This window comes from Pelmatolapia mariae, linkage group LG16_19 (assembly GCF_036321145.2).
Source record: "Pelmatolapia mariae isolate MD_Pm_ZW linkage group LG16_19, Pm_UMD_F_2, whole genome shotgun sequence".
Lineage (NCBI taxonomy): Eukaryota > Metazoa > Chordata > Actinopteri > Cichliformes > Cichlidae > Pelmatolapia > Pelmatolapia mariae.
This window is the reverse complement of record NC_086241.1, coordinates 54,199,522-54,221,380: the sequence shown is the minus strand read 5'-3', so window position 1 is coordinate 54,221,380 and position 21,859 is coordinate 54,199,522. Positions and strand designations below refer to the sequence as shown.

General features: G+C 39.9%; 1 protein-coding gene across 1 annotated transcript in view; it reads left to right on the top strand.

Annotated features, from left to right (window-relative positions):
* Positions 1 to 6,080: 6,080 nt before the first annotated feature.
* pacrg (PARK2 co-regulated) overlaps positions 6,081 to 21,859 on the top strand; it is a 150,561-nt gene continuing 134,782 nt past the window's right edge. The window contains exon 1 of the mRNA XM_063497714.1: positions 6,081 to 6,152. Within this exon, the coding sequence (XP_063353784.1) occupies positions 6,081 to 6,152 (72 nt within the window). The remainder of the gene's footprint in view (positions 6,153 to 21,859) is intronic.

Here is a 21,859-nt window from a genome sequence, read left to right as displayed (position 1 = left end):
TCTGTCAGTTTCAAACTTCCTTTATCCCTTTTCCTCGCTCTCTTTCACTGCCCGCACTTCACCGAGTCAACAGTGGAGTGGTGGGGAGAAGAAGCTGGCTGTCCCGGTGGGATCATTGGTGTCACTGTTCACACATTCAGGTTCGTGTGACATTGACCTGTGGGCGACAGTGAAGCTCCTTGCTCTGAAGACTTAGGTGTTGCCAAGGCTGCTGAAAGCGCCACCAGCGAGGTCACACTGTGAGGCATGTGGCATTCGATGCATTTACTTTAATGATTCAGGCAGAAAAAGTCTAACAGTCCCGCTGTGACCCAGTGACCCGGAATCTGTTTAGTTTAAAGTCTGTCGATGTTTGACAATATCAAAGAGAAATATGCCACATGTGAATCAAAAATCGGTTTTACCCACGAGAAAAATAATCAGGTGAACACTTATCAACCAGAGTGCGTTGATACTATAAAGAATTTATTACCCATATGTTTATAATCTGGGCATGTGTCCGATTATTGCTGGGATGGTCCAGTGGGCATGTTAGATTGTATGCTCTTCAGGGGTGCAAGCCATGACTTCCAATATCAGCTGGCCTCAAAGCTGCTTCTATAATGCATGAAGATCAATACACTGTGGCTTTGTGACTGAGGCCTTGCAACTCTGTGCCCATATCAAGTATTCTCGGCAACTGCCCTGCCGTTTGAAGAGATCTATGCCTTTGGATTTATCAGGGCTCTGGGGATAACAGACTACAGGCTGGATAGCCAAACTGCTATTGTTTGGTACAAAAACAAAGCTGGCAGTGCTGTGTTTAGGGTATTTCTGACATTTGCAGTTTTACGACAGTATTTGATGATGGCTTTCAGAGAGGCATTTTCAAGAGATCAGAACAAAAGGGGCATTACACCAGTAATCCATCGCTTCTCCAAACTTTGTGCTCTAAAGCTTCCCCATTAAAGAATATGGTTGGTGTTTTTATTGGATTATTTATCTATTTTTTTATAAATTGTTTTTATGTCATGGTCATAATGGAAGCTTGGGCAGTATCAGCACATCACTGGAGGGATATCTGAAGCTACAGTTTCGAGAAAAAGACTAGTAAAAAAGTGTGGTCTGATCTTCATAGTTCAAAGTAACAGTCAAACACAACCTGACAACAATGATGACACACAAACTTGCTTGTGTGCTTTTAATGTCTTTGACCAAACAGTCCCGGTGCCGGCTGAAAAATGTAGCACACATCAGTTGTTTTCTGCAGCTCCTTGTTGGAATAAGTCAGGAATTGGGGCTGGTGACTTGGTTTCCTCTTCACAAATAGATTAAGGTCACAGCTGTGCCTTGGCCATTCCTTAAACATGAATGGGGTGCTATCTTACTTTTATTCTTCGGGTCATTATCTTCTTAATTGACTGGGTTCTCCTAAGCTTGAGGTGATGGATTCTGTTCTGTTCAAAAGTTTCCTCATTTGTCCGCATAAATGGAAAAAAAAAGAAGGGTTTTTTTTTGGAGAGCACTCATTTTATTTGACATGTCCTTCCATTAACATCATTTTATTCTGTGTTTTTCTTATACTGGGCACATGAACACAGATTTTAGCATCTCTGTGCGAGATGAATCTTTTTTTTTTTGCTTTTTTTGTTTTTTTCTTTTGCCAATGGATTATTTTTTACTTCTTTCATGATCTTTGCAGGACACCAGCTCCTAGGGAGAGTAATAAGATCCTGAAGTTTCCCACTCATTGCTCTTTTGTCTTATTCTGGATTGATGAACAAAAATGGCTTTAAACATGCTTTTTAGGGTCAGTTCCATCTTTCTGTTTCTGTATAAAACTTTTTCTAAGATCATATAAAAGACTTGTTGTTCACCCCAAACAATCTTTTTTAAAAGCAGACTTCAATAACCATTCTTTGTAAGCCATTAGTCATAGGGAGGGACACTTTGACGACCCACACCCCTAATCTCCTAATCGCAACACATGACTCTAAGCGGACATTGGAAGAGACATTAGCATAGAGGTTACTTTTTCCGGCCTGCACTGCGTGATTACTCTGTGTGTTCAATAAAAACATGAAAAGTACAGCTAATTCAGTGTTATTTGTTTTGTCCGATTGTGTTTGTAATTGCGACTTAGTTCAAGACTCCATTTTACAGGCAATGAAAATGATCAGTATTTTTGTGCATGCAAAACTGAAGAAAAATATTCATCAGCAAGCACAATGAGTACTGGGAACAGTCAAAGCTGGTCAAATCTGCTTCTCTCACATTCTCCAAAAGCAGTTCACCCCCCTTCCCCTGGTGTGGTGACAGTTTTGTATTACACTGAAGACACTCCACACTCAGCATAGATTAGTTAAAGATTCCCTGAAGATTTTTATTTTTTATTTTCAAGAAATGAAACCCATTTATGTTCAGCTATTTTCAGTGGAATACATTTTGTTCATCCCCTACCTCTCAAAATTGGTTTAATGCATAAGTACATTTATTGTGAAGCCTTATATCCAGAAGAACACATTACATTATGCAAGTGATTTTTCTAACACATCTACATGTTGTTAAAAACTCCTCTGGAGTGAGAGAATGGATGTTTATTGAGTCAGTCAGTCGTACTATTTCATTTCATATCTGAACTTTTTCAAGGTCAGGGTCATGGGCTGGAGCCTATTCCAAGATACACTGGGCACCTGGCGAGTAAACACAGTGGCCCTCCATATTGAGAGAAACCAGGTAATGGACTTGCCCATTTGGCATCATGCAAACTCCAAACAGAAGCACCTGGCTTCAGACTGGGGTTTCAGTGGCCATTAGGACACTGTTCTGCCAAAGAAGTTATCAGTGTTTATTTTCACATACAGCTCATAACATTATTAAAGCAGAGGAATATAAAAGCAGGACTTCTGGTGCTTAAAACTGTACCCCAGTCCACCTAAACTATATCTACTGATGTTTACTTTTCAGTGCACTTGTTCTGAACCTTCTGGGCTTGTGATTCTTAGACTTATTAAAAGCTGAAAATCTCTACTTGTGATCAATTTCAATAGGACTGCACTATTTTAATAGCACTCTTAAGTCCAATAGATAATTTAGTCCTCCCAGCAGGAATGTTATTAAAATATTGCAGTGATTTGTGTCCTGCTCTCTGCCATGTCCTTACTACACAGACTCACACAGACACACACAGTTTGTGGGAGAGATACACACATGGCCATGCTGGAAACAAAGGTAAAAACACCAGGAACATGAGGGGGAAGAAGTAAGGATGTGGCAGAGATCAGGACACAAATCACTGCAATATTTTAATGATATTCCTACTGGGAGGACTAAATTATCTATTGGACTTAACCAAGCTATTAAAATAGTGCAGTTCTATTGAACTTCACTTTTTTTTTTTTAGGTCTTAATATCTAATATATCTCTTCTATAGTGTTTCTATAGGACAGAAATATAGCTTGGGTTATATTTTTCATGTCTAGTTAATAGTCATAAAAATGTAACACAGTGGGAAATAGAACATGCAACTATCCAGATTCACTCCTACAGTGGAAGGCATTTATCTCAGCCACATACCTTGTATGCTTTGTGTGACTTTCACAACCTGATGAAGTGTTATACCCAACAAGGCCCTGGGCGCTCTCCCCTACTGCCTAATGGCCAACTCTAATGGCTGTTTGTCTTGTTTCATTGTAATTGGGGGGCAACTGACACTGCAGCAAAGTCTCTGCTGTCGCTTTTTACTACTGAGATTCGTCTGCTGGCCCCCTCTGGGTCCTGTGCTTTGTAGGTACCAGTTTCTTCTCTAATGATATCATAATTGCTGTTTTCCCACACAGTGGACAATGGTTGCCAAGCCTGAAGGTGGCCTAGAAAATGAGCTGGAGATCAAACCGGGGACACCACGATGATGAAGATAGTGCAGATGCATAAAAAATAAAGACATACTCATCAAAGGAGAATGTATTGCAGTCCCTTTTTAATACTGATGTGTCTCCCTCATTCTTTCCCTACCAGCCAAACCATATGGTTATCCACAATGCATCATTAGTGTAAAAAAGAAATGCAAATGTGTTTTCTCTGTGTCAGTCAATGTCACTGCAGTCAGTGTGTGTGTCCTTGAACAGGGTGTAAGAAGCTGAGATATTAACTTGACCCGTGTATTGATCCACACTGTTAGCCTGACATCCAGATGCACACTTACATACATGTACCAAGATGAACTAGCAATATTTTTCTTTTTCTTTTTTACGCTCCTTTCTTGAAAGGTCTGTTTCTACAATTAAAAAAAAGACCAGCTCCAGTCCTCTCAGCACACTCAGAAAAGTGAGATAGCGCAGCCAGCGCTGTTTGAACAATCATTTCTCAGTCCAGCTGAATTCATGCTGACGCTCCAGTTTGCTCAGTTTGCTTTCTGAAAACTCCCCTCTTCCTCTTTTTAATCCTCTGGGTGGTGAGGTAGTGAGATGGTGGGGGGGGGGGGAAGGAGAGACCAGCATTGAATGCTGACAGGGACATAACTTGCCTACCCTGCATACCTTGTTTACAGTCTCCCTCCCTGCTGCTATACCCTCCTCTCTCAATGGAGCCATAAAAAACAAATAGGGGCTTTTAGAGAAATTGCCTGTGCACTGAAGATTAATAACAGTTGCACAAGTTCACCCAAGAAAGTCTCCAGAAGCAAGAACGATATTGGAAGATTAAAAGTGCCACATCCCTAAATTGGAATGATTCAGTGCTCGGGCCGCTCTCTAACCAGCTTATTGGGAGTCAGGGCTTTGGTCTACCTGCCAGACAAAGAGCATCATTAAGTATTTACTTCTGGATGAGTGTCTACTGCATGATGAGCTGAGGGTGTTATCGATCCCGCGTGTCTGAAATTGAAGTGGCCTGGGAGTTGTGGCAGGAGCACAGAAAAGACAGGTCATCCTGTTTGAGTGCAGGTCAACTTTTTGACGTTTGCAGCCCAGTAGTTTAAAAAGAAGCGATGAGAACACCAATTTGACCCACTGACATCAACAACATTGTAGATTTTTGGCGGGCTGTGGGACCCATTCAATGCACATTTACTATGCATTATCCCTTTATATTGAAGACTGTGGATTAACCCACCAACCAGAAAGAGTGGTAAGAGTTTGTCAAATCAGTAACTTTTGATGAACTTACTGCTTGTCATCAGCAAAACTGAGAGGCTGGTTGATGAACTAAGAAGAAAGGAGGACAAGATACACACCCCTGTTTGCATCAGTATGGCTGAGATGGAACAGGTGAGGCTCAGTATCATAAAGAACCAGTCATGCTGCCATCCCATCTACACACTGGTGAAGAAAGCTCAGACATGACCCCACCTCTTAAGGAAACCAAGGCTGATCATTTTAGTTGTTTTTAACATAGATGAGGAATAAAAGTCATGGCAATTGTAGACATCACAAGCCCATACAACCCAAGGCTCTGCAACAGGTCCAGAACATCACAGATAAAAGCATTAATGAGGATGAGAGAGGTCTGAGCCTGAAGGACTTTAAAATTATCGAGCAGTATCTTTTATAAGAATTTTTCATAAGGACTGAATTCATCCTCAACACGTCACCATGAAAAACTCTGTTTTATTAAAAAAAAAACATGTTTTCTAATCATGGAAAAACTATATCTGCATGCTCTTGAAATGAGCTATCTAATGTCCATCATGAAAAAAAAAACACACTAAAAATAAGTTATTAAAGAATAGCTCATTTTTATTTTATTTTTGAGTTTCAAGTAAGGTCAAGTAGCCTCGTTTCCTTTGTCGCTGTAACAGTATTATCGTAATAACATTATATGTTACTAAGGGAAAAAAAACCTAAAGCTATTATTGTGAATATTCAGCCCCTGGTTAACCACGGCACTTTGATCTGCATATTTTCAGCGGCGCCCCATAGTTTCTATGGTAACAAGGAGGCGCACACGTCTCCGGGGCAACCGGGTCTAAGCGTCTCAGAAGTTGATAGCAACCACTACAGAACGCAACAGGCGTCAAGTTTTTAGAGCCGCGTAGAATAATTAGTAATTCCAGCAACATTGCCCTTCGTTAATTTGGACTTCCACCAATAAAAGCTGTGGGAATGTCGATGAGGAGGAAGACGGAGCTAAACGCAGAGGGCTTCACCGTAAAGGCCACTTTGAAGAACGCAGTGGTGAGTGTAGTTGTTTCAGTTAGCACTAGCTATAATAGCAGTGGGGAGCGTTCGTATACACTTTCTTTTTCTGAAAGAGATGACTGTCACCTTGCGTGCATCCTGGAAGCCCACGTGCAGATATTAATATCGTAGATGATGGGAAAAGAGGGATGGAGAATTTACGGTTTGGATTTTATAAGCAATTTTGTGAGAGAAGTGCCAAGCCCATTTCGGAAAAATTTATAGAGCTGGTTACATACAGTCACATTGAATTTCATTATCATTGTAACTTTACCTGCTACAGCTGGAGAGAACTGGCATATAGTCCTATATTCAGGAAGTAACTGAATCTAATTCACCTCATTGGCTAGTTGAATCTCCTCTCTTCGTGATTGGCTTGTACTTGTCATGTTTCTTTACATTAAATGGTAAATGGACTTGTACTTATATAACGCTTTTCTGCGCTAACTGAGCACCCAGAGCACTTCTTTGACACAGTGCTTTTATTCTATCTTTTTAAGTGCTATGTCTAGCATTAAACATAACACACACACACACACACACACACACACACACACACACACACACACACACACACACACACAAACACTTTCTCTCTCTCTCTGTCTCTCTCTCTCTGATGGCTGCATCCAGAGCAACTTGGGGTTCAGTATCTTGTCCAGGGATACTTCAAAATGCCGAATGGAGGAGCCAGGGTAAAACCACCAACTTTCTGATTAGTGGACAATCTGCACTACCTCCTGACAAATGTTTATTTAAGCATTTGTCTCAGACAATGCTTAAATATGACTATAGGGACCTGCTAGAAATGGTGTTAGACACATTTTAACCAATTTAAAGTTATTTATAAACGTTATGGGAAAAGAAAACAAATGTTTTCAAGCTATTGATCTAATTCCAGCTGAGATCATACTGCAGTTTTAGACTATTTAAGCTGTCATTCACAATTCAAAGAGCCTCCTGTCTGCTTCTTTCTTACACACACATACCTTTGGACAACTAGCAGTAAGGAACCTGGCAGTGACTAACAGCAGGGAACAGGTGACTGTAAAATTTTCAGAATAAAAGAACACAGTTTATCAAAAGAAGACCATTTTATCCATCCATGTTCTTCCACTTAGCCATTTAAGGGTTGCGGAGGGACTGGAGCCTATCTTAGCTGTCATAGGGCGAGAGGTAGGGGTACCCTCTAATCAGGTCGCCAACCTATTGCAGCCCTTAATGAATAGCCAATATGCTTTAAAATTTTGTAATCTACTAAAAAACCCACAGTTTCACACAGGAAGTGTTGCTGTTGATTACAGCCAGGATAAGTATAAGAGTTGAAAAGGAGTCTCACCTTTTCTAAATAAATGTCTTCAGTTCAGTGGATGTTATCATGATGCGTTCATGCTGTGAAATTTAAAAGAAAGAAAAATAAAGCAGCCACAGTTAACTTCAGACAATGAACACAAACTCAGATAATTTTGAAAACAGCAGACTTCAGTTATACACATTTATCTGCTTTAGGGGGTACAGATTTTCAAAATAAATACCCCCTATTGATTTATGTTTTTAATATCAAGTGCTATCTCTCTTTAGCTTTTCGGTCTACCTATTTATCTCCAACTTTTTTGCAGCAAGCCACAGACTCAAGCCTGGCGGTAGCAACAATCCTACCGCCATTTTTCCCAGAAATTGGTCTGTTATTTTTTGCTCTGCGAGCAGGGCAAAATCTCTGTGCACAAATCAACCCAGAGAGTTGAGGTAGCAATAGGAAAAATCAGAATGCCTGAACAAACTCTTCAACCATTATTCTACTGTATCTGTCTTCTATGTATATGTGTGTGTGTGTGTGTGTGTGTGTGTGTGTGCCTAACCCTTTTGGTCAGACAAGCCTGAGTGGGTTTCACACAAACATGGAGATTTGGGAACTCTAAAATTATCCAATAACATTTATGGACTAAAATGACACTTATAAAGCCCATTCAGAAGCTATATGGCAATGATTAGATGCTATGAAACGCAGAAACCGTGTGCTAAGAAAAATGCAAATGCTGTTTTTTATAACAGCATTTTCCTTTTATAGACTAACGGGCTTGTGGGGTGGTGGAGTTGTGTGCAGCACGTGGTTTGAGCTTAAAAGCTTATAGTTTTGTTTTTGATTGCCTTGCTACAAATAGAAAAGGAACTGCATTTATTTTTGTACTGCCTCTTGTCTTACACTGAGACAAACAAGAAACCTCCTGAATCTTGATTTCCTTGTCGAGAAGTCCCTATTTGGGACCTCAAGTGTAGTTAAACTGTTGAAGGGCTTGACTAATTTCCAAAGAAAGACTTTCTTCTTCTCATTTACTGCAAATGAAGATGGATCAGGAACGTGTAATAGGTTGTATGGCAGTGGACATTAGTCTCTATTGACTTCATGGACTTTATTGATTGGTCAGTAAAACTAGTTTTTGTCTGGCCAGAAATAGATTATTATTTAAAATCCACACTAATTGTATTTGGGCTTGACTGCTGTCTTGTGCAGAACTCCATATCATTTTACTTAAATAACTTATAGTTTACTGGAGTCTTTTTAATGAGTTTTTGGAAATCTACTGTGTCTGAGGAGTAAAGTTATGCTGTGCTTTGCTATTCTGGGATGTCTCACATTGAACATTTAAAGGGGAGTGATTATGTCTTTCCTTTTATTTCAGTGACATATACAGGGGTTTTACTGCATCACAAACAATTTCAGTGCCCGGCAAAGGAAAAAAACAGTGTATTAAAATATTTTTAAACATTTTTAAATGACTTTTCTTAATCAGTTGCCTGAAATAGCAGTGAAATGCATAGACTTCTGTTAAGCAGATAAAGCAGATAGACTCATTGCTTTAACTAAATGCAGAACAGTGTGCATAATCAGATGCCCAAATAATAATGACCCAAACATATGTGGTATACATATAGCCCTGCATATGCATTTATTCTTGTTTTATTAAAACATGGTCAAACTTTCAAAGAATGAGGCCAGAATTGACACTTTACTGTTTTTTTCTACTCTTGGGTCCATATTATGTCAAAAAAGGTAGAAATCGCAAAAAGGGTGATCTTATTGGTCAAGCCTTCTGTTTACAAATGGAAGCAAATCTAAAGGAAGCTGGTAAAAGGCTGAATGTGTGTTTCACACAAAGGATAAACCTCCAACGACCAGCACAAAATAAGTAATGATTTATTTTGAATGCTGAGTGCAAAGCTACTCTAGTCCAACAATAAAAATTCAGAGCTAAAATGAGCATAATAGGTCTTCTTTAAACACAAGCAGTGGTGTCATAGTCACACATTGTCAGATTACTTAAATGTAGCTTTAATAAAAGTTGCTCCAGTTCACCCACGAAAAGTCTCCAGAGTCAAGCAAGGCTGGAAGATTAACTGGAATGATTCAGTGCTCAGGCTGCACTTTAACCAGCTTGTTAAAAGTCAGGGTCTTGGCCTACCTGCCAGACAAAAAGGATCATTAAAGGTAGGGTGTAAGTTTGTAGAAGCCAACAAGAGTAAACTATATTTTTTGAAAGCAAACAGCCAAATGATCCCACAACCTTCCCCTCCCTCCTGACCTCCTGACTTCAGGAGCTTCTGCTCTGTCATTGTAAATACAGGGTGTATCAAAAAAAAAAAAAAACCCTGTCCCTTTTCAAAGGGCTATTGTTGCCTTTACAGTTGTTCTCGGTTGGCACAAAGGCAGTGGCAGCTGGTTAGAGGCAAAGCATGTCAGAGGCAACCACAATGTTTATATTTTGCTTAAATCTGACTGTTTTTTCCCCCAAACGCTCTGACAATTAGCCCTATTTCCTAGAGAACACAAAGCTCTTCATTAGAGCTTATTTCTTAAAGGGTGCATACTAAAAAAAATAAATATGTATTTTAAAAACAGGCCTCCAAGCCCACTTGACAATATCCTAACATGCTGAATTAATAAAAAAAACATTTTCTTTCATCTGTAAGTTCAAAGAATTCCTTACATTTAGATTTATTGTTGTAAAGCTGTTATGTTGACAGCTTTGAGTTGGTTCATGGCTGTTTATGGTACTGTATTGGAAAGTGTGGCATTCTTGAATGAATATGAGCATCAGTTTAAAAAATTTTGTCAGAAGGTTTTTGGTTCTCAGGTCTGAGACAGCTTGCCTATATGTGATGAATATTTGCAGAAGGGCCGCACAGTTCTGATGACAACGACAAATACTTGAACCTGAAGCCACAGCTGCCTTTTATTTTTTTGTAGCCGCGTCCGCCTTGAGATGCAAAAGAGGCTGTGTAGAGCTATCATTGACTCGCTCTTCCTTTCTTGAAGGTCATAAACAAATCTGTTGTCAAGAGCTTTCATGAGGAAGGCTCCTGCAAAGCCCTTTAATATTCACCATCTCCCCAGAGGATCTGCTGTGTCTGGAACATGAATGATACGCGCACACCGGCATACCACTGGCTAAATCCTCAACAAAAACCATTACATTTTTCAGGGGCTTGCTTGTGTCTCTTGCTCCCTGTTTTTTTTTTTTTCGTCCCCCGTGGTCACGGACATTTCACTCCAGAGAGGGCAGCTTTGCGGAGAGCTGTGATTTGTAGGTAACGACAAGGCCATTTCAAGCCTTGAAAGGGTATGGGGACTTGAAGCATAGGCTTATTATGCTTTAAAGTATTTGTGGTTATAGAAATTGAATCAATAGCACAGGCCCCTGAAACCCTTCCTCCTTTTTTTTTCTTTTTTCCAGTGATTCATCCTCAAGCATTTAAAGAGAAACAAGATGCACTTTACATTCTGGTGGGAGGTCGTCACTGTACGCTTCATACAGAGAGGGCAACAAAGCTGTTATTTTCGGTGTCAGAGGCTTATTCTGGCTTGATGACAAAAAGAAAAACCCAAAACAAAACAAAAAAAACAAGAAAAAAATAACAGGTTGGAGAGAGACTGCATACAGCTGCACAGTGCAGAAAAATGAATGGATATGACTACACACACTTTACATGGAAAGAAATCCCCCCAAAAATGGTGTGAGTGAATGATACACATCACAAATTATTTTCAGGATCATATGGAAATATTTTTGGCCACTTAAATAAAATAAATGCCTGATACTTAATAACTAATAATAACTAATTTAATTACTTTGTTAACAAGACTTAATATTTAAAAGTCACAGTATAAAAAATTCTTAATATTATTTTTGCACAAGTATGTTTTTATTAAGATTAGAATGGTTCATTCTTCTGTTAGAAGTAGAATATGTTTTATTTATGTATCTGTATTTAATATTGTCATAAAAGAGAAATAAAACATGAAAACAAGATAAAAAGATAAAAACAATAATTAATATACTCTTCCACCACAATCTTTACATATATCTTTATATATATCTGGCACAGGTGTAATCAGTCCTTAACAGTTAGATCTTAGTTTTTCATTCAACCATTTTAAAACACAGTTAGCATCTGGCTCGTTAGCGCTAATGCTTGGCACAGTGGAGCTGTGAACTGTATTTGGGATTATGATTCCAAACTTTGTGGCACATGTTGTTCTGAGTGGCAGAGTGTCCCGTTATCTTTGCCTCACCTTCTTCCCTGTCATAAGGAGAAGCTGCTTGAGCCCGGAGCACAGTCAAGTCCTCCTCTCAGGTGTTTTTGGTTCAACTTTGAGCTCCTGTTCATCACCTATGCTGTGGCTGAATGGAATGACAGAGCAAGTATTGCAGTGAAATTTTAGAGATTCACAAAACTAAGTATCTATGTATATACTTGGTAGAAGCAGATTTCTGTGGTCAACCTTGTTTGAGTTGTCAGAGATGTGGGCAACCAGTCAAAGGTGTTTAATCAGGGCATGTTATTATATCTCACTGCATGAATACCATTCTGAAAATAAAAACATTGGTCAATAACTATTGAGCTCACAGATCTGTCTTCTGGGTTGGGTATTGATTTATCGAATACTGAAGATTAAATTAGAGTAGAATATATGACCTCTGATGATTGTCATGCCCTGAGATTGATTTATGTAGTCTGTAATTTGTTGGATTTTTGCCATAACACATCCTGCAATGTTTCCTCTCTGTGCGTACTGCTTTTATGCTTAAACAACCTCAGCTCTGAGGTCTTTCAAGGTCTTAGATGTCACAAAGTCCTTTATCTAGAGAAATCCTCCTTTCTGAGGTGATAAAAGAATTTAAAGTTTCAAACATTTCTGCACTCATATTTCATACACTCTACATATAATAGTCTGCAATAGTCTTAGTAAATAATATGCTATACCTTTAAAGTAATGGTTCTTTTATGAGCAATAAAGTTTTTTAAAAAGCACCAGGCAATTTTTGGAGGTACTTTTTTTTTTTTACATTTGCACAAAATCAAGATCTAAATCTGGAGATTCATGTGCCAAAGGACATGCCAAAGGATGTGCAACTAGGGCAAGACATTATGGCCAAAAATATTTATCACGATATATATTTGAAAATTTGCGATAACGATATAACTGACGATATAATTGACGCGAGACAAAATACCTTACTCCACAACTTTATTAGTGCAACCCCCCCGGGCCATATCATACCATGAACGGTATGATATGGCCCAGCCCTAGGTGCAACCACTCTTTCTCAGATTAACTAATACTTCATAAACTTAAAGAAATAACAGCGCAATAACCAGTTGCATCTTCAGTGAGTCCCTCCAGTTCCACCTAGTTTTAAAAAGTTTTAATTTTGGGCTAACATATGAAACACAAAATGATGGCATGTCTTTTGGAAACAATGTGTTTCATCCTTGCAAGTAGAAGAAGAATCAAGGGGCTCAAATCCATGTGGTCATCCAACACCTTACAGCGACAGTTAATGTTGGTTTTTCCTGTAATATGTCACCTGTCTGAATCTCTGCAACGTAATACATGCTCAAGTACATGAACACGACCCTCTCATGCTGTGCTGCACAGTTCACCTTAGAGGGCAAATTGATACAATCTACACTAGATCCCAACCTCAACTTTTGTGTAACAAGGCTCTGCAGATTGCTGAGATGATAGATTTTGGAAAATCACAACTCATTTACTCTTTACTTGGTCTCTGTGGTAAAACCAAGGCCAGCAAACAGTGTCCCCAAGACTCATACAAGGCTCCCCACTATCAGCTAACTCCAATCCCCCAGTCCTGCCATCATCCTGCCTTTTCACCCCACTAACCTCAGGGGACAGATGGGATACTCCATGCCAGCCAACGTGACCTCCATATCTTATCCTTCCCCCGCAGCATTATCATTATATACCTGAGCAGATGTCTCAGCCCCTTATACAGTCTCTCCTCCTATTCTCTTGCTCTCCCTTGTTCTCTCTTTCTTTCATTTCAGAACCTTTATTCAACCAGCCAGCACTCTGGAGATGAAAACATTTATGCAGAGAAACAATGGGCTATCAGACAATTACTTCATATGCACTCTAAATCGTAAACTAAATCAATTAAATAATAATGACAGTAAATTAAAAAGCAACAGAGCATAGATGCATTTTGATTTAATTGTATTGTATCATAGTAATTTGCTTTAGTGGATAGTTTGGAAGGATGCTTTGTAGAGAGTGTGTCAGAGATGTGTATATGCACATCTTAGCTATTTGTTTTCGATGCTCTAGCCCCAGAGTGTCATCGTAATAAATGAATCCATCTGAACAAATTAAACAAGTGACAGCTTCGAATTGATCCTTGATTAGGGCTTTAAATGAATGTAGAATTTCAGTACAACTCGATTAAATGTAATCTCACTTTAAAAATGTAATGTAAACTTGGTTAAAGTGCTGTCTCAAATTTGATTTGTTTAGAAGATTTCAAAGTTTTTCTAATAGCTTTATGTGCATTAGTTAAAGCTTGATTTAAAATGATTAAACCCTATTCACTGAAAAACACCATAGGGTGGAATAATCATAGCAAACACAATAAGACAACAATAAGAGTCTGAAATAAAAATGAGGCTATTTCAGATAAACGATAGCAGCAGTTTTTTTCCTTTTTGACCAAGATTGAATCCTTGAAAGTTTTTATGAAGATGAATCTGCCTATTTACTACTCTCACTTGCCATCAAAATCATTCTTCGCCATCACTCTGAGCACGTTTACTGACACAGAGACTCATAATGTGCCCAGCATGAGCCATAAATTGCCCATGAAGCACACTCAGGTATTTTGTGTCTGTGTTGTGTCTTGCCTATGCAAGGCAAGGCATACTGAGCAAAGTTGGATGTACTCACCCATCTGCTTGGCCGCCACACTTGAACTGCCTCCCGGAAATGTTTTCTAAACCAGCAGTACTTGTAGAGACACACGCACTATTTTTCCGTATCCGTCTTTCCCTTCCCTCGCTCCCGTGTGTTCATCTTATCAGCACCAGAAGCCTGCAGTCCATCCCAGCAAACAGCTGGGTTATTTGAGGAAGAATTGAGTCATGGTACAAAAAAGGTTAAATTGGCAATGGACTCTGGAGGCCTGCTGGCATTTCCATTACTATCGATCAACCACGGAGCCTAAAGGTCTTAAGCGCACAAAACATTGGCTGACTTGGACATCTTACAGTTTTCCTCATAACTTCGTATGTTGTTCTTTGCATGAAATACTGCATAAAAATGAAAATACATTTTAAGCATTATATGAAGATATGTTTTTTTTTTAAATCCATGAAATGCCGCTAATTTAAAGTCACCTTAAAAGAGAAAATAAGTTTGCTTCTGTAATGCCATTTTGAAACTTTGCTTTGATCCTCCAAATGCCCAAATCTGGATTTTAGATCACATTGAAGATCTACATTTCTGCTCAGGGTAAATTTGGCAGAACTTACAAAAAGCAGTTTCTCTGATTCATGTTCTCTCGCCAGGTATCAACAAATAGATTAGGTTATAATTGATAGCATGCCGTCTGAAGTGCACGTCTGCTGAAATGTCTGTGACCTTTTCCGCGATTGAGGAAAAACACGGTCAGTAAACTTCAGTCAGATATGTGGAAGTATTTCCACAACATTCTATCATGACCTTACAGGAAGTGCTCAACTGATTATATCTATTATGTTTGCCTTCCTCTGAGCTTGGTTGACAATTATACTGGCCTCTGTGTTTGTTATGTTCTCCTTCATGCCCTTGTAGCTTGAATTCTAATTAGATAGCGTTTAATAGCGAATGTTTATTGTTCCTTGCAGGGCCTCTATTTTCGGCTCAAGAGTTAATTAGCCCTATGTCATGTGATAACCATCACTGAGGGCATCTAGACCTACGCCATTTCTATGAGCAGTGTCCTTGTATAAAAACAGCCAGTTTTTTTTTTCTTTTTGTTTGTTAGGTACAAAATTGCTAGAAATGGTCAGGAATTACCATAAAATGTGTTTTCTTAACGTATTTTGCTTAATATGTTGCCAGTGAAGTCTGTTCTAAGCTGTAAGCTGCTTTCACATTGATTTTCTCCCAAATGGTTGTGAGTGGAAGTTGCTGGAAGTCACTGTAAAATTGATTAATAAAACCCCAATCAAGCAGGCCTAGAAATCAGTCAGTGACCCAAGTGTTTTAGAACCAGAAGAACCAGTTCTGTTTACATAGTACATGCTCAGCTTAGGTAGGTAGCATTATTAGAAGACATGGCAGGGGTGTGGTCTCTGGCTCTGCAGCAGTGGAGGGGTGGTACAGTAGGCTCATGGGGCTGTGCCGGGAAGACGGTGGGGACAGGTGAGAGGGATTACAACTAATGAACTCTGCCCCTTTTTAGTGCCTGGACTCAGGAAGGAGCAGTGTGTGGTGTTTAAAGGAGCTGGAAAGCTGGCCTTGCGGTGGAATATATACGGTGCAGAAGCAGTGGGAATGCAGTATTTAAAAATAAAGGTGCTTAGAAGTGACACTTGAACACTGTGTGGGTCCTGATCATTTCACACATACATTTTCATTGATATCCAAATGATACCCAGCTTTATCTTTCTATCTAGTTAGGTTACAAGAATATCTTAAAGACATAAAGGCCTACAGGACCTCTAACCAGATGCTTACTTTGGAAGGCATTACCTTGGCCTCCAGTCACATTGTGAGGAATATTGGAGTTATTTTTGAGACACAAACTGCTTACTTGTGGTTCCTAGGATAAACTGAAGTATTTTTAGAAGTCCTTGTCACTTAACAGTCATCTTTAAGACCTTGCTCACACTTAATTGTGGAAAATTCATTTAAAACATTATTTAATAACTGTTTTAGCCATCCCCAAAACCGTATATATAAAATCTGATAAAAACAATTTTAAAAGTTTGCAGACTTTACCATAAAATAAAATCCCTTTTCCTTATAGTTATAACTCAGTCTTTGTTGTTTGCATAGTACCATGTCCCTGGCCCATTTTGGCAGCATGTTTGTTGTGCTTCAGGAACAATAAACAATAACAGTTTTCACTCCAGATATCCTTCCTGAGCCAGCCTTCCCATTTATCAAGGCCTGGGACCAGCACTAGGCTTTTGGCCCTCTGAGGCTGGCTTAATATTTCCTCCAAGTATCAAACCAAGGATCTTTCACATGTGAAGCAAATGGATTAACAACACTAAGTAGCCACTTCCAGAACCTTTCATGTTACTGCCTAGAGTTGCAAGGTTGCTTGATTACATAAGCAAGTCAGATTTACAGGTTTGTCCGAGGGAAAACAAAAATCAGTGATTTGAATTCTATTTTGCAATGAGTAGGCTTGTGTGTGGTGGTTCAGAGTGAAGGTGGCTGACTGTGAAACTTTAACATATCGCGTAATGCTAGCTTTTGCTCACGTAATGTGTTTTGTTTTAGACTTTTCAGTTTGAGTTGCTGTTTGGTTTATGCAATAAACCTTCTTGATTGGGCTTATACTGTGCTTTGAGCAGCTTTCAAAATGTTTACCTCATGATAGACATCTGAAAAAGACTGACAGTAAGGAAGCAAGAAATAAATCCTTTAAAATAAACCTTTTAAATCGCAGTGCTCTGTTCACTTTTTTTTTTGCTACATTCCTTTGCACAAAGCCATCCAAAAAGTTATACTGCTGCTTACTGTCACTGCTGCTGACAGTATTTCAGAAGCTGCACCCTCTCTCCAGCATTAGTGTGTTATCTTTAAGTCCGGTGTCCTCTTTTGGACAAGGTTGTATTGTCGCACCACAGTCCCTGCTCACGACTTTAAGTCCTTCATCTTTGGTGTCATGAGGAATGGCATGGTCAGGGCATTTCTAGGCATATACCGGTGCTACTCATAAACCATAATAATCTATTTCATGTGACTTATATGACCTAAATACCAGTCCTTAAAATCATAATTAGAAATGCTCCAAATAGTTAATTTCCATTCAGCAGGATTTGAGTGGTGTACATTGTGTGCCCATTAAACTACTATTAGTTTCAGTCTGTGACCACTTATTTTAATCCAGTTTGTCTGCATTTTGCCATCTTTTTCAAGCGTGTGCTTTGGCTCATTACCAGTTAAGAACTCTTTCATAGCTGAAAACAGTATTCATAATTTTACCTCAACATTAAGTCATACTGTTATGTGTGTGTGCATTTAGAATATACCTGCTAGTGACAGGGACAAACTTTAATATAAATGAGGATGCGATCAAGTGTGGTACACTGATGAGATATTAGATGACATACACACATCCTCCATCATTATCACCCGTCGCACTGACTTGTCCTTGCTAGAGGAGAATGGCCTCTTCTGAGTCTTCTAATCGTCCGATGTTAAGTGTGCGTTATGAACTTGACTACAGGGTCAGATGTGACAGCTCGCATACTGCCTACATCAACATAATGGGGACCAGTGGCAAAAAAAATCAATGTACCTGACAAACGCAGTTGTTCCAATCCAATAATACCAAGTGGTGGCCTTTGTTTCGCCACCCCCTACTTTGAAAATCTTTTAAAATCGCCATCACGCTAAAACATTGGCCTGACCTTTTGAATTTGCTGACCAGCACAGAGACCAAAAAGGCCTTTTTATCTGTAACCCCTCAAGGACAATAACAAAATCTGCTATCCATTAGTGGAACACAGCAATTGAAACCGTGTTATGATTTTTAGAAAACAAATGTGTTAAAAGTAAAAGAATGTTTCTGTCACAATGCTTATTAACTAGATGCTTTCTGTAAAGAGAAAAGGGATGGTAGGGCAGAGCAAAGCAGCACCAGCAGCGCAATGGATGCAGTTTAAAAAGCACAGCAGCCAACATCATAGATGGTGCTCCAGGGCTGTGGTGTTCTTCACCCGGTGCCAAGAAAGTAAACCTGCAAACCCTTTGAGATTAGAAGCAGTGTGTATGTTCCCTTCGAAATTCCACTGAGGATTACTCTGCTATTTAGCTCATGCCTTACATCCAGCTGAGCTGAAGTGCTCCCAGTTGAAGGTGTGCTGGAGGCAACAGCTCTGCTGCAGCAAGCTGGAGAAGGCAGGGAAAGGGAAGAGCTGGAAGGGAAAAGTACTCTGATACTGTCAGAAATGATCCACATCACGGCCCAGCAACCCCCCTCTGCTCCAGCCACTTCTGCTCATTACGATCGTCGTCCGGAAACACCAAGCAAATTCCACTAACGAGTGTTTGATCAACACGCCAAGCTGTAGCAGAAGAAGACAGGCAACCTGTTCATGACTCATTCCCTCTCTCTCTCTCTCTCTCCCCTTCTCTGTCTTTCTCTACCTTTCTCTCTCTTCTACTTCTGTCTGTATTTTTTCCCTCTTTCCCTCCCACTCCCTTAAGACAGAGGAGAACAAAGGGAGAGACAGAAGAAAAGCAATATAACCTCTTGGCCCTTATCTTCGGAGCACACCAGAGCATGTCTGGCCTCAGACAAGGCTTTGCCTGTCCTTTGAAGGAGCTCATCTCCCTTTGATTTCAGCCAAATGGTTCAGCACAGTGACAGATGCTCAACTTTCCATCTGCCACTCTGACACCCATCTCTTTAGTGTTGTTGAATCTAACTGACTTTGTTTGGACTGTCTGTCTGGCTGTCTGAATAAGGTTGTGACATGGATGCTGATGTGAGTGTTAATGTAAGATATTGTGGCTAAGACCTTCAGTTATAAAAGATAAAAGAAATTCCCTGCCGCCTTTTTTCCCCCCGTTTTTTCTTTTTGAGGTCGTCTGGACTGTCTTGGTTGTACTTTTATGATAACACTTTAGACTTTTAGTTGATGCTCTGATACTGAGTGATTTAATGAGGAGTCTTAAGGGTCATCATCATATTACCTTGACAATATTCCTCTGAGATGGGCCAGAGAAAGACATAAAAATTCAAGCCAAGGAGAGTCAGGCAGCCTTTTTATGAGAGGAAACTCAAGGCAGTTGAGGGGAAAGATATAGAAGAGTGATAAAATTCAAGAGGGAGAGGATGACGTAGCACATCCCGTAATGGGTAAGTGTTTTATGAGTGAAGGAGAATGTGCTGCTCAGATTGAACTTCTGCTGTTGCTAAATAAACAGGAAAATAATCTCTTCAGTGATTGCGCTGGTGTGGTCTGTTTCTGACATCTTTTACGCAGACTGTAAGCTAAATCACTGGTGTTTGAGAACAAGACTGGAGGCACACAGTTTGCTATTGTAGCAAACCCGTTATTTACTATTCCTCATTCACACAGCCTTGATTTATGCCTGTCATCAAAGGTGTGAGATAGAGGAGGTGGCGCAGCAAGACTCATACTAATAGCCTAGACACCTGTTTCACTGTCAGAGCATCAGCAACCTGCAATGCAGAGCAAGAGGTGGAGAAGTAGGAGGAGTGATTGAATAGAAGGTGGGTAGCTAGATGAATGGATCGCACTGTAAGAGAATGATACTGAAGTAAATCTCTATGACTTTAGTAGAAATCGTGTTTTTTGAATAAATCAGCTCAAAAGCCAGGTGTTGCTGGCACAGCAGGCTTTGAGGTATGGCTTTGCTTTAGTTTCTTTTTATTTGTTTGTTTGTTTGACTGTCTGCATGTGTTATTGCCTCCCTGTAGCTCAGCTAAAAGTGCCGCCTCTCTCTCTGAGAGAGCTGCTGAAGCAACAAGCTCAGTGTGTGATTTGAGAAGGTGGAGAAGTGCCTGTTTTTAAGACACCTGGGCAGCAAAATGTTTTTTTCTTTTTTGTATTGGAGGGACTGTCATTCAAAGAAGTATCTTTGCAGGAGGTCACAATAGTAGCCCTCTGGTCTTTTATTTTTCACTGTCTGTAACCCAAAAAACCTTTTTTGCTAAACATGCATTTGTGTGACTTGATGAGTTCAGCTGATTTTGGCTAGCTGTCCGTGTAGGGTGTTTGGTCGCAGTGATGTAGCCTTCAGTGTGCTTTCCTCCCTTTAATTTGTATAAAGGTCAAATTTCAGACCTCTGGTCTCTGTAAGCAAACTTCCAGCTTCGTTTCTAACAGACGACCTTACAGGCAGCAAGACTGATTTCCAGGAATTGAAAGTCACACTGGGCTTGTGATAAGACCAAGGGCCTGGGGTTCGTTTTGCAATACATACTAATCACCTAGATAATGTTCTTCAGTGTTAAACAATATTCCCATATCAGAGGTAGAACCTGTATCGCTTACCATGTGCAGTCTGCTTATCTCCTCACGCCTCCCACTGCTCCTCAGGGATCTGTCAGTGCTGGGCTAACTGTGACACCTGGGAATCTGTGTGTATGTGGCTGTGGTGTGGTGTGGATGAACCTGCAGACTGACCTGCGCTCTCCTGTCTCATCTTTATGGCTGTCTGTCTGCAGCTCTGTGGTGAAATCGATGGCCTCCTGTTGCTCTAGGTCTGTTCTTTTCCTGTCCCTGCTCCCGGAGGCTTGTTGATAACCCTTCCACAGCTCCCATGTTGCTCCCTTACTAAAGTATGTGGTCATACCTGTGTTTACCTGTTGGCTGGTCTCACCATTAATCGCCTCATCTCCTAGCCTAGACTTCTTCTAGCCTTCTTGCACATCTCAGCATTTCCCTGGTTGGCTGTTTATTTCCACTAATGCGTCCTTATCTGCTGAAGTGGCTGTCTTCTTACTGCCTGCAAATAAGACGCACGGTTAGGTTTAAACTTCTGGATGAGTCATGCAGATGTTTCTGAGCTTTGGCCACAACTAACAAAGTGTGTTGTTATACTGAGTTCGTGAACATTAAGTTTCTGTGAGGTGGTTTTCAGTTAGTCCTCTTTTAAATGCAGTTATGAGGATGGTTATTGACAAGAAGCTAGTTATTCAGTGAATAAAACTGGGAGGAGAGTCAAATTCCTGATTCTCGGCAGCAGAAGTGGCAATGGAAGGGATCTATAGGTCCTCTTGTGTGTGTCATTAATTTCACGGCCTTGAGCTGTGTTTTAATACCTTCAGGTGTCGTTACTGATTGGAGCTGTAAACTCACAGCATTGGATCAGCGCATGTCCTGCTCTTTTAACAGTCAGAAATAAAAAAAAGTCAGCTTGTCTTACAGAGATGTTTATATGCTTGTTTCCATGTATGTGTGTGTAATGATGTGGTCACAGTGACTCAGTTACGTAAAAGTCTATGCAGTCATCTGAATTACAGTAAACTGAATCTGTGTTTGTGAGGGAATGGCTGATTTCCAACTGCTTGATCCAGCCTGATGACCAGCTGGGATGCCTCACATATTTCTGTTTATGAGTTTCATACATTTAAAACACATACACAACTCAGAGCCAGCCACAAGCCAGCAGCCTTGGTATGAGCAAAGGATCCAAACATTTATAAAGTGGCACA